Genomic DNA, 18,246 nt, shown 5'->3' with positions numbered 1-18,246 from the left:
GGAGGCTCTACACCTATAAAGGTTTGCATATGTGTTGTTTACATGGTTTGAATATGTGTTCTTTATGTTAATCATTATTAATTTTGTCACTTATTATCTAGTCATATATTTTAGTCTGGGACTAAATTAGTCATTTTAGTTAGTCACTTTTAGTTTGGTCACATATTACCTAGTCATATATTTTATCCCTAAACTAAATTAGTCATTTACGTTAGTCATTTTTAGTTCGGTCACTTAAAATTGCTCAAATTTAGTAGTAATTCACTTGCAATAATTGCGGTGACTAACTTTTTTAGTCACCTAGTCACTAATTTCATCATTTTCTAGTAGTGACTGTGAACTCTCATTTGTGTGAGTTGCCATCAAGGAAAACACTTGTATCATAATGCCAACACCATTGTCATCCAACACAACTTCCATTCTATCTTTCCAAGCTATGAAATTCGAAGTTCCCTCCAATGCATACTCAAGCCTCAATCCATAAAAACACATTGGTCCTGCACTGCATAAATTCCTGCATTCGAATTCCTACACATGTAGAATTCAAATTCCTGCACTTGAATTCCTACACAACAAATATGTTATTTGAGATTTCTTTGAAACATGATTAGGAACTTAGTTTTTATGTAGTTTCCAGTAGCTTTATTACCATGTAGAAATAACTCAAAATTTTCAGTTGTTAACGAATTCAGACAGAAATCAATAGACACAAATTTCTTCTACTCAATCTATGAAAGGGAAAACATACAATAGAAACACATGCAATCATTCAATCACAATGAACACCATATTTTTAATAGGGAACCCAACTGGGAAAATCCCTCATATTTTTTGTATTATATCAGATGAGAACAATGATCTATTATAATAACAACTTCAATCCATGAAGCTCAACCTACACTGCAATATTGATCTCCTCCGCTTGAGTATTCTCTTCCAAATACTTAGCCAAAATAGGCCTCTTACTTCTTCCTATTTCCTTGCGTAATTCCTAAGATAATTCCTCACATGCCACATGAAAACTTTGTACACTCTCTAGTATGCAACAATAAATAAAATTATGCATTTTCCCTCTGCTCAACTGGGCAATTCGAATTGCATGCATGACTAGGGATACTTTTAGTAAATTGACTAGTTAACTAAGAGATCAGTGGGTTAACAATAGTTACAGCTACTCAACTGAACTCATACTGACTCTATTCTAGACTAGAACCCAGATAACTGAGTTTCACTAACTATAACTCCACTAGATTACTAGATCTTAACAATAAACTAATGCACAAGTCTACTTCTTGCCCACAAAATCAAATTGATTGACTTAACCAAGTGACTTGGTCATGTCACTCCTGCTAACTGTAACTCAAGTCATCCTGCTGCTATAAAAATTAAAATTTCTCCATTTGACTAAGACATAAGTTAAATGAATAATTTTCTTGCTACACTTTAACATGAGTTGGCCTGGTGCCTAGTCATCCCTGTCATTTCTTGTGCATTGTGAATACAAACTCCTGGGGTGTGGACTTTGGGCCATGTCACCCCACCATTTCCCAAACTGGGTAATGCAAAATCTTAATAGCCAATCCATGGTCAACACGACTAGGTCTTCCATCAGACCCATAACATAAGGTTATCCAAACAATCTACAAGACTAAGGCTCTGCCTAACCTTTCCGAAACACACTCTACGTAGAACTTCACCCTTCGAGCATGGATTCATCCATGGATTAGTTTATGGTGGATTTGCAAACACCTAGATTTTCATCCGCACTCAGTCATGGCCATAAAGGGTTTCTAAAGCACACACTAGTTCTATCCTCCTTAGCTTATGCAAGAGTTATTTCTCCCTATCCCACGAGGTCAGGGAGTTTCAGGCATGCCTGCACTGGTGATCCCTCAGTTTCTGTCTGTTGAGGATGGGTAGTGAACTATTGAGGTGCTTTCACCTCTCCTGCCATACACCAAGGAACATCCAATGGTTCCTAGAAGCCCTATAACTTGCAATGCCTTCGCTAGCTACACTATGGCACTTTTTGAAGACCTCTAGGACTTTCAGATTGAAGGCATGGCATAGGAAATGGTGCCCAGCATGGGGCAATTCACTAGCAAGGCTGATGAAGTAGGGGTACCTGCTGCTGAAAATGCGAGACTAGAGGAGCCTTTGATGCTAAGTCATAGGCTAATATAGTTAACAAAGAAAGTCATCCTCAGAATCAACATAGTGCCACATAATTGTAATATGGATGATATCCAACATATGTACACTGAATTTGTCGAAACGGGCTTTCTCTAATTTAACCATTGCACATTGATAGAAAGAGCTCTTATGTTAAATACTATTATGGTTAAGTGTTAATCATTATAGATCTTTTCAATTCAAGGATTGCAATGTCTATTATTCATTTTTCATATCAAAACAGAATAACGTATTTCATAACCACATCATTTCTACCTAGAAATGAAACATGTCCTTTACGTTCATAAACATTATTTCAATTCAGAAATGTAATACATGTTCACTACACATATACACACCATTTCAATCCATAAATGCAAACACATGTTCAATGACATTGTGAATACATAAGAACACTTACCTTGTAATGTTTTGGGCAACTAAGTCTAGGAAAAGGACTCTCCACCCAACCATAGACAACTACAACCAAAGTCACTTGCAATTGTCATCCTTGAGCTAGATTCCAAAGATTGAGGGGCTTGCTCAAAGGATTGAAACACCAACTTCCAGCTGAAACAGGGACTCCATAAGACCTTCTTCCTCCACCCACTATCCACTCAACAGTCAGATAATATACAGGAAATCCATAGGCCAACTACCTCAACCCTCCATCTAACCAATGGAATCCAAACAATGCATACCGACAATCTAGAGGTTTGCTACCTCAACCCAAAACACACAGGGAATGTAAAGGCTTTTTCTCCACCCCAGGGCACACAGGGAATCTAGAATAAAACTTCCTCCACCCCAAGAGTGTCAAGGGAATCCAGAGAAGTAAGTCTCCACCATAAACACAGTGGTTCCACCCACTTAGGGGAATCCATAGCTAATCTGAATTGGATCGTTGAAAATTATCAGCGTTCTATGACTGTTTCAAATTATTTCAGACTCCAAAATCTTGTGAACAACGAGCTATCAGGAAGGACCTCTGGACAAGTGGCAGTTGTAGCCAGCACGGAACAACGAGGACCCTCAATCAAACCGCACTAACCGTTGGCCCATGGAGACCGCGTAGTGGCACAAACTAGCAAATAGGGAGTCCAAATCAAAAAACAAAGGTCGTTTCTGGATAAAAACCTCAGAGAAGGAAAAGCCCCGGCACCTGGTCATGTGAAAAATAGATAAAACCGTGTGGAAGTACCCGAAACGTTAGAAGGCAGGTCTTGTCCTCAAAACCAATGGAATATCGGAGGCATTTTCGGGAAGTAAGTGGGTTTGGTAGAGGACCAAGCGATGCCATACACTGAATGACGCGTGTCTGATGGATGAGAGAGAAAACTGCTCTCATCACAGGGCAATGATCGAGCAGCTCACCCATGCAATAAAAGCGATGACTGTAGGATCTGGAGGCCCTAAATCAACGGCGGAGATTGCACCTGATGGGAGACCGGATTTGACGAAAGAATAGGGTGAGGCATATGACATTTGGGGTCCGACATGACCGATGAGCTGGTGGATAAATCATTTCGCGAAATAACCAAAATAATGATTGTTCAAGGAAAAGTTGGCACCTAGTTCATAAGGAGACAAGTGGTCACCCCTCTGTGAAACGTTAAATAGTGGCAATGACACAGAAGCAGGGAATTCCACCAGACAGAGGCAGGTGATCCGAAGAGCTGGAAAAGGAAGCAAACAGTCAAGGGATGGATTGGCTTTAAGCTGCGAATAGACAGAGAATAGTGGGGGGGCAGAATAGAGAGTGAAGCAAGAAGCAGAGAACAGAGAAGTTGAGCTGACCTATAGAGCTAAGGTAGCATCAAGCAGACAGAACCGGGAAGGGCTTGAGAGGTTCGAGCAATCCCTCTAAGGATATCTGTTGGGAACTGAGTACCAAATTGGACTCATCCCATTAAGACCAGTTGAGTTATCAAGACTTGGTAAGGGGGGTTTGTGTACTCTAGTGGCTTGGGAAATCCAAGTACCACCCTACTGAGCATCATCTGTTACAGGAGACTCAAATTGAGCTCCTCATTGTAAAAACTCTGCTTAAAGACACAATAGAAAAGGCCACCACTAAAAGCTATACTAGGAGACATAGCCCAGGAGGATTGGGTGAACTCCTTATTAAATTGTTGTGTTTTGCATTTGCTTGCTGTGTTTCTCTTACTGTTTTCCAATACCTATGGATTTCGCAATCTTATTGATCCGTTGCTTAAAATAACATAGGAATATCTTAGCACATGAGTCTGTAATACCTACATTAATTAACTGAGATCATTCATGAGTGATTTCAGATCAAGTGGTATCATAGTTATAGGTTGTTAAAGTTAGACAAGCTTGTGTTGGATTTAGCTCTTGAATGCTAACTAGATCAAAGCTCAAATTAGGAGAAGGAGAGTTGGTCGAAACTAATCCTAAAATTGGAAGAGTCTATCCTCAGAAGACAATGTCAGAGGAAGGTTCTGTGGGGCCAGACCCTCAATTTATAAATAGTTTCCTAGCCATAAGGACCACGGTAGAGGAAATGTATAAGGACTTTAGAAAACATAAAGATGAAGATTCATCAGGCTCCAAACAAGTTAAAGGAGAAGAAGAGTCTCTCCTCCATGACCACTCAAAAGGAAAAGGGAAAGAAGAAAGCTTTCTCTCACCTCCTAATATCCCTGAACATAAAAAGAATACATCTTTGATTAAACTAGATGTTAAATTTGATTTACCAATATATGATGCAGAATTGAATGTAAAAAAGTTGGAAAATTAGATTAGACAAATTGATGTTTATTGCAGAGTGCAGAGTATTGATTCAGACAAGAGTAAGATTCAGCTGGCCAGCCTAAGCCTTGGAGGCATTGCCTTGGTTTGGTGGGAAGGCAGGACCCAAGCTGACATGAAGAGACATGGTAAGACTCTTTCTGTCTAGAGTGAATTTGTTTCTGCAATCAAAAAGTAGTTCTATCCACTAGCCTACATGCAGCAAGCCATGATGAGCTAGAAAACTCTTCGACAATTGAAAGGGCAAAGTGTACAAGGTTACACCCAAGAATTTAGGAAGAGATCTTTGACTCTAGGAATATCATTAGACTCACCTGAGACTCTATTGAAGTACATCGGTGGGCTACACAGCTACATGAGGCACACTATCCTCATGTTTAATCCCACTAGTATAGATGAGGTATTTGTTCAAGCTACGCATCTAGAAGGTAGAGGAAAGAATCGAAACCCAGAAGTTGGGGGATCATCCCAACCCACTACAAGCAAGAATAAGGAGAAAAGAAAATAGATATGGAAAGCAAGGAAGGCCAACATTGCACAGAAAAACAAGTCTTCATGCACTCATTAAGAAGGATGGGCATGATGATGAGCACTATTGGATTCTGCATCCGGAGCTGAGACCTAAGACGTTCGAGGGCAAGAAGAAGAAGACTACTGCAGCTATTCAGAAAGATTTGGGGTCAGACTCAGGAGATGAAGAAACCATTGCAGCCACAGGTATAAAAGGTAAGAATTCTGAAGCATCTACTGGTAATTCTACACAATCTAGTATTGATGAAGAAAATGAGAGAAAAAGACATGAGCTTTTCCATATTCGAGTTATTTCCAAACATCAAAAGATTGATACTTTGTTTGATAGTGGCTCACAAGTAAATTTAATTTCTGAAGCAATTGTAAAGAAGTTGGGGTTACTAACTACACCTCACAAGAAACCATACCCATTAGGATGGTTAAGTGATAAAGCACGACTACAAGTGACTAGACAATCAAACTCAAGTTTTCTTTTGGATCAGCATTTGTAGATGAGGTTGAGTTAGACATAATTCCTCTGGATATATGTGGAATTGTTTTAGGAAGTCCTTACTTGTATGAAAGAAAAACTATTTTCTATAGAGCTGAGAACAAGTATCTACTCATTAAAGATGGAATCGAATACTTTGTAAGAGCTCATAAGCTCAAGAATTTCTACACTCTCATAAACTCAGGGCAGATGAAATGAATTATAAATTCACGCAAACAATTCTTACTGATGGTTGTAAAGGAAAAGAAACTTGATAAAACCAATGTATTTGAGGGTTGTGATGCTAAACAACAAGCTGATTTAGAAAAAAATGTTTCAGAGTATGATATCTTGTTTCAAGAACCTAAAGGTCTGCCACCCAAAAAGGAAATAGTGCATGAAATTAATTTGCAACAGGATGCTCCATTGGCTAACATTGGAATGTACAGGTTGTCCACTTTAGAGAATGTAGAAATCAAGAAGCAGGTGTAGGAGTTGCTCGAGAAGGGGTTCATCAGACCTAGCACATCACCATGTGGGTCACCAATCGTTTTGGTGAGAAAGAAAGATGGCTCGTGGAGAATGTGCATTGATTATCGAGCACTGAATAAGATAACAATTAAAAATCGTTATCCCTTCCTTGCATAGATGATCTATTATATGAATTGAAAGAAGATGTTTATTTTTCCAAGTTAGACTTGCATAGTGGATATCATTAGGTCAGAGTTGTAGAACAAGATGCATGGAAGACTGCTTTCAAGACAAAGCAGGGATTGCATGAGTGGCTAGTTATGCCTTTTGGCTTAACTAATGCTCCTGCTACTTTCATGAGAATAATGAATGATGTACTCAGACCTTTTCTTGATGATTTTGTTATTGTATATCTAGACGACGTTCTGATATTTAGCAAAAAATGGGAAGAACATTTAAAGCATGTTAAGCAGACACTAGATGTTTTGAAAAGAGAAAAACTTTATGTTAAACTCTCAAAATGTGAATTTGGCAAAACATCTTTGAATTATTTGGGACATATAGTAGGGGGTGGTGAATTGAAGATAGATCCCTCTAAGGTGGCAGTCACTGTAAATTGGCCTAAACCCATATCTGCTATAGAAGTTAGGAGCTTCTTAGGAGCAACACAATATTGGAGAAATTTCATTTCTAACTTTTCCTTAATTGCAGCTCCCTTACATGCTTTAACAGGATTGAACAAGGAGTTTCAGTGGGGAGGCAAACAGCAGAAAGCCTTCGACACCTTGAAAGAAAAGATTAGTACAACACCAATACTAACACTGCGTGATCTTCAAAGACCATTTGAGATCCAAACAGATGCCAGTGACTATGCCATGGGAGAAATGTTGATACAGCACAATAAACCCATATGTTATCATTATGAGACATTTAATTCTGCAGTAGTTAACTATCCCACATATGATAAAGAATTATATGCATTAGTACAGAGTGTGAAAAAGTGGAAACATCACATAATGGGAAAAGAAATAGTTATACATACTGATCATCAACCACTTCAATATCTACACTCCCAAACTAAGTTGCAGCAATCAAGACACTATAGATGGATGGGTTTTCTACAATAGTTTCATTTAGTCATTAGATATAAAAAGGGCATACACAATAAAGTTGTAGATATGCTATCTAGACCCATTATAAATGCATCTACCATACTTAAGCATAATTTGTTGTTACATGAGAGCTACATTAAACAATATGCTCAAGATATAGACTTTAGAGATGTATATGCAACTTTGAGTCAAGGAAAACGAGTAGAAGAATTAGATTATCATATTAAGGACCAACTCTTATATCATTGTGGGAAGCTATGCATTCCACAAACTGAAAGAGTAAAGATAATTCGAGAAGCACACACTTCTCTAATATCAGGTCACTTTGGGGTAATTAAAACAGTTGCATAGCTGCAAAGATTTTTTTATTAGCCAAAATTGAATGATACAGTTTCTAGATATGTAAGAGGGTGTACTATGTGTGCTAAAAGCAAGCCCAGCAATACAAAACTAGGCTTGTGCACTCCATTACCAGTTCCTCCTCATCCTTGGGAAAGTGTTTCCATGGACTTTGTTGGAGGACTCCCTAAATCAAGGAAAGGTCATGATTATTTGTATGTTGTTGTGTATAGGTTCAACAAAATGTGTATTTTGATACCTTGTAATAAACAGATTACAGCTGAACAAACTGCAAAACTGTTCTTTCAACATGAATGGGTTCATTTTGGGTTACCCACTTCCATTATATCTGATCGAGACACCTGATTTGTGGGAAAGTTTTGGTCAAGTCTGTGGGAACTGATGGACACCAAACTGAAGAAAAGCATAGTTTTCCATCCACAAACCAATGGCCAGACAGAAGTAGTCAACAGGACAGTGATCCAGTTACTCAAGGGATATTGCAGTAAGCATCCTAAGCTTTGGGATGAACATTTGTGTTATGTGCATCATGCTCACAACTGAGCCAAACATTCTTCCACACAGAGATCTCCTTTTGAGACCTGTTTTGGTTTCACACCAAGGTCTCCCTTAGATATTTTCTTTAGTAAGGACACAATAGTTGAGGGACACAATGATGTGGACAAGGAAACTAGGTTCATTGAAAAAATCCAAGAGATCCATCAGGCAGTACAGGAACAGCTGGAAAAGAGCCAGGCCAAATACAAGGCAAGGCATGACAAGCATCAGATGGAGCATAGTTTCTAGGTTGGTGATCAAGTCTGGCTGTATATCAGCAAGGACAAGATGCAAGGTGAAGGTAAAAAGCTGAAACCAATAAGGTATGGACCTTTCAGGATCCTTGAGAAAATTGGGGAGAATGCTTTTCGCCTTGATCTACCAGCTTACATGCACATCTACTCAGTCGTAAATGCAGATAGCTTGAGACTATTTGAACCTTCGTTAATTGAAGATCCTAAAGAAGAGAGTTAATTGCCTTATATTGATGACCTGCTACCTGAATATCTTAATGAATTGCAGGAAGACACAGTTCTGGACAGGAAGGTGAGAACGACGCTCATGGGAGATGTTGACTACCTCAGAATTGGGCTCAGGGGTTCAAAGCCAAGCAGTGCAAAATGGATAGAGATTGGACAGGTGAGAAAGTTGTATCCTCACTTAGTCGATGCTTGAAAACCAACTTTTGGTGGTCCAAAAGATTTTTCAGTGGGAAGGCCGTGAGCTGAATGGGATCCTTGAAAGTTATCAGAGTTCTATGACTATTTCAAATTATGTCAAACTCCAAAATCTTGTGAACAACGAGCTATCAAGAAGGACCTCTAGAAAAGTGGCAGTTTTAGCCAGCATAGAACAATGAGGACCCTCGGTCAAAGTGCGCTCGTTGGCCCATGGAGACTGCGCAGTGGCACAAACTAGAAAATAGGGAGTCCAGATCAGAAAACAGAGGCCGTTTCTGATACGCGATTGGCACAAATCACGTATCGCAGGATAAAAAACTCAGAGAAGGAAAATCCTCAGCACCTGGTCATGTGAAAAACAGATAAAACCATGCGGAAGTACCCGAAACTTTAGAAGGCGGGTCCCGTGCTCAAAACTGGCAGAATATCAGAGGCATTTTGGGTGGTAAGCAGGTTTGGCAGAGGACCAAGCGATGCCATACACTGAATGACGTGTGTCCTACGGATGAGAGAGAAAACTGCTCTCATCGCAGGGCAATGGTCGATCAGCTCACCCATGCGATAAAAGCGATGACCGTAGGATCTGGAGGCTCCAGATCAACGGCGGAGATTACACCTGATGGGAGACAGGATTTGACAGAAGAATAGGCTAAGGCATATGAAATTTGTTGTCCGACATGAACGATGAGCTGGCGGATGAATCGTTTCGCAAAATAACCAAAATAATGACTGTTCGAGGAAAATTTAGTGCCCAGTTCGTAAGGAGACAAGTGGCCACCTCTCTGTGAAATGTTACACACTGGCGATGACATAGAAGCAGGGAATTCCAGCGGACAGAGGCAGGTGATCCGAAGAGCCGGAAGAGAAAGAAAACAGTCAAGGGACGGATTAGCTTTAAGCCATGAATAGACAAAGAACGAAGGGGGGACAGAATAGAGAGTGAAGCAAGAAGCAGAGAACAGAGAAGTCGAGCTGACTTGCAAGGCTAAGGCAGCATCGAGCAGACATAACCGAGAAGGGCTTGAGAGGTTCGAACAATCCCTGTGAGAATATCTATCAGGAATTGAGTACCAAATTGGACTCATCCCATTAAGACCAATTGATGTCGAGACTTGGTAAGGGGGAGTCTATGTACTCTAGTGGCTTGGGGAATCCAAGTACCACCCTACTGAGCATCATCTGTTACAGGAGACTCAAATTGAGCTCCTCATTGTAAAAACTCTGTTTAAAGACACAATAGAAAAGGCCACCATTGAAAGTTGGACCAGGAGACGTAGCCCAGGAGGATTGGGTGAACTCCTTATTAAATTTTTGTGTTTCGCATTTGCTTGTTGTGTTTCTCTTACTATTTTCCAATGCCTGTGTATTTCACAATCTTATCGAGTCGTTGCTTAAAATAACATAGGCATATCTCAGCGCATGAGTCTGTAATACCTACATTAATTAACTAAGATCATTCATAAGTGATTTCAGATCAATAGCCCCCCTACACAATTGCAACAAGAAAGGCTTTAGGGACCCACCCTCTAAGAATCCAAGGACATAATCCTCCACCCACACCATCAATGGAATCCAAAGAAAACCATATCCACTCTCTAGCTTTACAGGGACTTGAGAGGCATTGCTCCTCACCAAGGTGAGACCATATTCAAGCTAATCATGCCAACTGAAATGTTTCCTTTTTTCTTCTATTCTATTTAGCAATCCTTGCTTTTCTCTTCTACTCGGCGTTGTTATTTGTAGAATGTTGCTCAAAATGTTGCCTTCCTACATGAGTGAATGAGGGAATGGTATTTCCCTGTATGAGGTCAAATCCTCTCTTTTCTCTACTATTTACCTTTCTGCTCTGGCATTTACTCTCCTATCCTTGCTACCTTATATGCCCTCCACGATAACATGGTCCTCTTGCTTCTCTTTGCAGCCCATTTAATTCAAGAACCAGTTTTATTAAAAATATGTACCAACCATCCTTTAATAGTTGTTTAAAATAGTTCATATTTCCTCTATAAGGAAACCTTACACATCCTAAACCAGCCACCTCCTCAGCTCTGAAATCTATGTCCCTTAGACTCAACCCATTTTAATATATTTTGTAAAAACATTTACATGGCATTTTTATGAGGAAAACCTGGGTTGGGGATATCACATATTTGAGATTGGGATATTTTTAATGTTTAGTCAACTATGTCGAGTAGACTCAACGATCAACCAAGTAAAAGAATAATGGACTAGTCAATTGAATATGTAATTCAATCGATCACTTAGTGGAGTCAACCGACTCGAGTGGTTAGATAGTTGCAACTACTTGTAATTAAATCTTGAGTATAAATATGCATATCCATATAACAAAGAATAGTTGGATTATTGGTTTTCAATGTGGTATTCTAATGAAATGCATATTGTTATTCTTCTCAATACTTTTGTTCTCTTTCAACTCTTCTCTATATGTGTGATGTACATTATTGTATAATACTATATGATTCCCTGTTAAGAAATACTAGCGGTATCTTCTCCTTACAAATCCTCAAATTACAAGAAGGAAAGATATTAGAGAGAAGAGTAGAGGAGGATAAGAAGGAGAGGGGAGGAAAAAAACCTTGAAGATCTAGAGGAAGAAGGAACATAATTCCAACAAGTTGACCAATGAAACTATGAGACCAAAAACCCAACCAAAAGAATATTAATTTTAATAATAACATTAAGTAAAACCAATACTCAATATAAAGAAAAACAAAAAATATAGAGTGATGAAATAAGTTCCTTATCTTTTGAAACAACACCCAACAAAAAGAAAAACCCATCACCTTAATGAGAAGAGAAAGTATGGAAATAAGTGTCTTTACTAAATAAGAACTCATTGATATAATTTTTTGGTACAATAGAATATAATCCACATGGACAAATCCTTTTTATATGGTAAGTTTATCTTTCACTATATCTGGTTGGATTCACAACAATTCCTATTCTAGCTTTCAAATTTACTACATTTTTCCTCAAGGGCATTGGTCAGTCGAACACGCTGAAAATCCTATAGTATCATGTTTAAACCATTAGAAGCACAAATTATTTTTGAGTCTTCATGGCCTTGATACCCAATTTCCCATTTAGGTTTCTTTTACTTCTTCTTTCCCTTATGTTTCAACCATGGTAGGAACATACACTTACAAGGAAATACAACCCAAGGTAACATTGTGCATGCGCTCCTTACAATACCCAAGGGAATTGTGAAATGAGAATCATCGAAGGAGGGGTTGAGTCAAGTAGGACTATTAGCTAGTGCAATTACCGGTGATGGTCTGGGACTTTTAGGGAGCTTTAAAGTGCACACAGAACACCATTCTTCTTTTGAATCCTCATTGTGGTCTCCATCGTATCCATTAATGTTTTCTCCTTGCACAAACCCATTGTAGACAACAATCAGATGTGGGGATCAATAAGAGAGTTTCCAACTGAAGTAGTGGCTCATGTTTATTCGAATATTTCACTTGAATGATAGAAAGGAAGAGGAGGAAACAAATATGCACACAAAATAAATTTCTATTCATAAAACTTCTCATCTACATCTATAGAGTTGTAGCTCTTGCTTTCACGAAACATTACAATGACCCATCCATGGGTATATAAGGACCACACTTACTAAATATGGAATCATGCAATCTCTAACTAGACTTGCCTTTTCTCCGCTAACTCACACTTGACAAACTTACACTAAATTAGACCTTTCTAAATATAGAATGAACTTGAACTAACTCACACTGACTCTCCATGCATCATGCATATGGGAATAATTTACTATTTCCAATGCCCCCCCTTAATTACGACCATATGACTCAACATAACTCAAACATGACTCAACTATGTCTGCTAGGCTTACAATAAAAATTGACTCAATCATCACTTAAACATGCCTGCTAGCCTAAGTCTCAGATGTAGCTCTTACTTTCACACACATTACAATGACCCATCCATGGGTAAGGACCACACTGTTATTCAAAAACAATGTTAAAAACATCTTCATTATGCTATACAATGAGATTTTTCTTCTCTTCCTCTTCTCCTTCTTTCTCTGCCTCTTCAACTTCATGGAGACTATATTCCACTATTATGTCATTAACGGATATTCTCATCAAAACTCTTGAGTTAGTTTATCCTCTTCTTGATCATCAGCGACTGCTAAATCACACATTGCTTCATGTGCAGTTCCAACTTTTGCTTCATAAATTGCTACTACAATGACAACTCCAATATTTAATTATTCATCAAACATGGAACTTACCATATTGCCACGATCAATCCCTATTTCACAAAATATATCACAAGTGTCATTAATATAATATTCATCTGCCCTATGCTAGGATATTCGAGCATGCATGTGCTCATTAACAATTTCTACTTCACTAAACTCATTAGTTATTGTTGGATTCACCAATTCACATATCCCTTTGCAGTGATCATCCACATGTGTCTCGTCACAATGGGATTCACCATCATCTTCACCAACCAATTTACAGTGGAGTTCTTGACCATTTATACGTTCTTCATACACAGAGGCTTCAACTTCTCTCTCTGCAATCTTTGTTGCGCCTTCTTCATCCATATGCATTTCTGTATAATGGGTTTCACTTTTACAGACATCATGGCCATCATCCACCTTTGCGTGGGATTCTCCAAGCTTTGTTGTCCTCCTAGAGTCTTGTTCATCTACTCTCAGATATGTGCCTAACTTCTCTATTGATTCTTCAACAGATTGTGACACAACTTATTGTTGCATGCCACTTTCCTTTATACAAAAATTTGCTTTGAGGATCTTCCATGCTTGCATGGAAGATGTAGTTTTTTCTACTTTTCACAAAAACTTCTCATCCAATGCCCGTTTTAGAAAATCCAATAGTAAAGCATCACATATTTCATCATATGGGTTATTAGACCAATACTTAATTAACTCTTTGCATCAAAGAAAAGTTTTCATTATGACAACCCAAAAATAAAAAAATTAACTAGTAAACGTAGGAGGTGGTAGTAGATCCATGCTACACCAATCAAAAACCTTTTCAGCCAAGCTAATCTAGCATGGGGACAAAGGACCGCATTAGTAACACCTCTATTGAGTTATGAGGTCGCTTTAAAAAAATTATTTCTCACACACACTGTGGCTTCTTTTGGATGCCGATCTCGACTTTAATACCAATTTGATGGAAAAGAAAAAAAAGAAACAAATGTACACACAAAATAAATTTCTATTCATAAAATTCTAAATCTATATCTTTTACACACATTACAATAAATCAATAAATTTTTTCTAAAAACCACTTACTAACTAAACTTATTTTCTTTCAACTAATTACACTTAACTCACACTAATTAGAAATTTATCTTTCTTCTAATTAACCACACTTCACAAACTCATACTAAATTAAACTTTTCCCAATATAAACTAAACTCAAACTAATTCACAGTACTCTGCAAAAATTACATAAATATCAAATTGCATACCTATCAAAGTAACTTACTATTTCCAACATCGAATAAACCAAAGGCAAAACAATAACATTGACATACTTTTATTAAGCAAAACCATTGAGACAACACTACAGGAGACCGGGTAAAACCCAAACATTTCCCATGGAAAATCCACGCGTAAATGATAATAATAACAATGCCAAGCTTTCACGCACAAAGCAACTCATTGACAGAAATTTTGGTGCATAGAATATAACCCGTCAGTACCGATACTTTTTATATGGTAAGCTTCCCTTTTAACGTATGTGGTTGGATTCACAGCAATTTCTGTTCCACCTTTCGGATTTACTGCCTTTCTTCCTGAGGGCACTGGTCGGTCGAACGGGCTGAGAAGCCTTCATTATCATGTTTAGAGCGTAGACCATCAAAAGCAGAAATTATTTTCTCGCCTTCGCGACTTTGATATCCAGTTGCCCATTCAGGTTGCTTCTGCTTCTTCTTTCCCTTCTGTCTCAACCATGGTAGGAACATACATTTGCAAGGAAATGCGGCCCAAAGTAACATTGTGCACGCGCTCCTTGCAGTACCCGAAGGCATCGTGTAATGAGATTCGTCCAAGGACGGGCTGAGAAGAGCAGGACTATTAGCTTCTGCGATTACTGATGATGGTCTCGGACTTTCAGAGAGCTTTAAGGTGCTCACAGAAGACCATTCTTCCTTCAAATCCTCCTCGTCGTCTCCATTGTAGCCATTAATATTTGCTCCTTGCACAGGCCCATTGCACACAATATTCGGTTGTGTGGATGGATAAGGGAATTTCCAGCTGAAGCAGCGCCCCATGTTCTTCTTTGGGTGAGTTGATGATGCAAAACCAGAAGAGTTGGTAGACGGTAAAATAGCAGGAGCATAAGAAGCACTTGGAGGCAATTTAAGAGGAGGTAGCGAGGACTGGTCCCCACCATACCCTAAATCTGGTTCTGTCTGCGGGGCTTTGGGAATCCCGGGTTGTACTTCCCACATGAATGGCACACACCCAGGTTCCCTATACGAATTAGATATCTCCTCATCGTCAGACAACTGCATCATAAGTTCCCTCCTGCTGCTGCCATTCTCTGGATGTAGCTCACCCGACGACTCGCTAGACGAACACATTTCAAGAACCACGTTGTGCGTATAGTTATAAGCCTCAAAAGCAGCAGCAGGAGGTAGAGTGTGATGCAGCTGCATTTGTGGTTGAAGAGTATCAAGAATATCGAGGGATATCTCTGCTACCACCGATTCCTGTAACATGATACAATTTGATTTGTAAGTCTTTACCAGAGCGCCTTTCTCATTGCAGATAAATGTTAGATCACAAAAACCTGAATACAGAAAATACCATGTCTTTTAGTAAATTAGTTATACTATCAGTTCTTCGTATATGAGGTTCAACGGCGACGGAAAATTTGTGTGGACCGGTGTTGCACTGGCTGGCCGTGATTCTGGGGGTTGAATGTCTTATGCGAATGTGTGGACCGGTGTTGCACTGGCCGTGGTTCTGGGGTTTGAATGTCTGAAACGAATATATGGTGTAAATTATTTTTTTCTTTCTTTCTGATAATCTCACGCATTAAATTTTGCATTTCTCGATCTCGAAAATTTTCTTATAGGACCCTAAACCATGGAGAAACATATGGTACCAGGCCATAATTCATGTTTTTGCGAAAATTTTGTTGTTAAACCTGGAGCGAAACAAGGTACAAGGCCATAATTAATTAATGTTTGGAAGTCAATAAATTTTTGTTAATATTTGAAAGTCAATAAATTTCTGTTTTCCAGCGTATGATTGTTTGGAATTTTGGATTTTATATTTCTCACTTAAATTCCAAGGGAAATGACATCAGCGCGGGTTGAATAGAAACTACGACTCCCCTCCTTATATTTTTTTATTAAGGTACAAGGCCATAGTTAATGTTTGAAAGTCAATAAATTTCTGTTTTCCGGTGTATTATTGTTTGGAATTTTCGTTTTTTATATTTCTCACTTAAATAGCAAGCGAAATGGCATCAGCGTGGGTTGAAGAGAAACCTTTTGTTTTTTTTCCCGTAAGAAGTTGAAGAGAAACTTTGACTTCCCACTCCTTACATCTTTTATTATCAACACGTACGTGTTCAATAATTTTAAAGCATTCTAAATTAAGCTCTGAAAAATATATCCTAAAGGTCACACCAAATCAATTATTTGTATTTTCTTCCCTTTTATAATTTTTTATGATGATGAATATTATAAAACATAATAAGTAATTATTCAGTTAAAGTTATACACTAATAGTGTTTCTCTTTGGAATGCTTATTTATTAAATACATTTTATATAAATTAAGATTAAATATAAATATTTGTAAGTGCGGGTAACATATATTAATAACATCATATTAAAAAAAATATATTATTACCATGTCACAAAACATTGTTTTCGATAATTTTTGATATTATTGTTGAGATTTTCTGTTAATTAAATTTGGAAAAAATCTCATGAATGTGACAACAATAGGATTTGTTGCTAAATTAGCTCCATTTATTCCTGAGGAGGAGTTATTGCATCCTATATTTGTTGTGAGAGAATTTATGATTCAGTTTTCTACCCCCAGCTATAAAAATGTAAGCCCGTAGAGGATATGTGTGCTGAGAGGGTGTGAGGAATTATGTTGTTGTAATCTACTGTTGAGTAATAAGATTGCCGATGCCTCTGTTTGGTGGATGTAACCCAGATTGGTTGGGTGAACCACGTTAAAATCTCTGTGTGTTTATGTTGTGTATGCTTATTTAGTTTCCGCTGTGATTTTTTGCTCCTACAATTGGTATCAGAGCAATGTTGTTGAGCTGGTACATGCGTGGCGTCTGTTGCCTGTGCCAGAGAGGCTAAGAGGCCAAGTCTGCTGCGTGTGACAGAGACGTCGGCGGTGACTCTGGATCAACACAAATACATAGTGTCGTGGACTATCAGACCGTGGACCATTTTTCTGTGTTTAAGCCGTTACGACTGCAAGTCAGGTAGCGTTGAACAGGCGGTGGACTGCGAGCCAGGGAGTGTTGAACAGTGCGGTGAACTGCGTGGCCAGGTTAAATTGCGGAGCACATCAACTGCTGGAGGTTGGAACTGCGTGGCTGTGGCTGTTGATTGTCCACGCAGATTTATGCAAAGACCAGAGCTATGCAAAGCGCTGTTAACCAGTGAATTTGGAGCGGTGAAAGGTAGCGGCATGGTGTTTTCAAGTTTTTTTTAACATTGATTATTAACATGGCGTTGAACTGTTGAAAAAAATCGATTATTAAATGGCGTTGAACTGTTGACACCAAATTATTAATATGCCAAAATGATTTGGAACGTTTTTTGAAAATTGGTCTTTAAAAAGGACAAAAACGTTTTCAAATGGGTCGCCTTTGTACATTAAAACAAAAGTCGATTTGAAGGTTTTTATAAAGCTATCATGAAATGTCTTTTTTTTTCTACAAAACAAAAAAAAAGGATTTGTATTAGATATGATATTATATCTATATCAGATTGGGTTTTTAAATGGTAATATGCCATGATATTATAAGGCAAAGGCATTTTATTGATGAAGGGCAGTTTTTTAAATAAAAGCTTCATTTATTAAAAGTTGCAATTGGAGATTTTGTGTGACACAACATGGCAAAAACTCAA

General features: G+C 38.3%; 1 protein-coding gene across 1 annotated transcript; it reads right to left on the bottom strand.

Moving 5' to 3' along the window:
* Nucleotides 1–14,909: 14,909 nt before the first annotated feature.
* Nucleotides 14,910–15,854, bottom strand: LOC149185975 (uncharacterized). Its single transcript, XM_089409193.1, has one exon. It carries the CDS (start codon nucleotides 15,852–15,854, stop codon nucleotides 14,910–14,912), a length of 945 nt encoding a protein of 314 aa, XP_089265319.1.
* Between the last annotated feature and the right edge of the window lie 2,392 nt (nucleotides 15,855–18,246).

This window comes from Pinus tabuliformis, chromosome 3_1 (assembly GCF_031772625.1).
Source record: "Pinus tabuliformis cultivar Carrire ecotype Pingquan chromosome 3_1, CPIR1, whole genome shotgun sequence".
Lineage (NCBI taxonomy): Eukaryota > Viridiplantae > Streptophyta > Pinopsida > Pinales > Pinaceae > Pinus > Pinus tabuliformis.
This window is presented reverse-complemented; position numbering and strand designations above follow the sequence as displayed.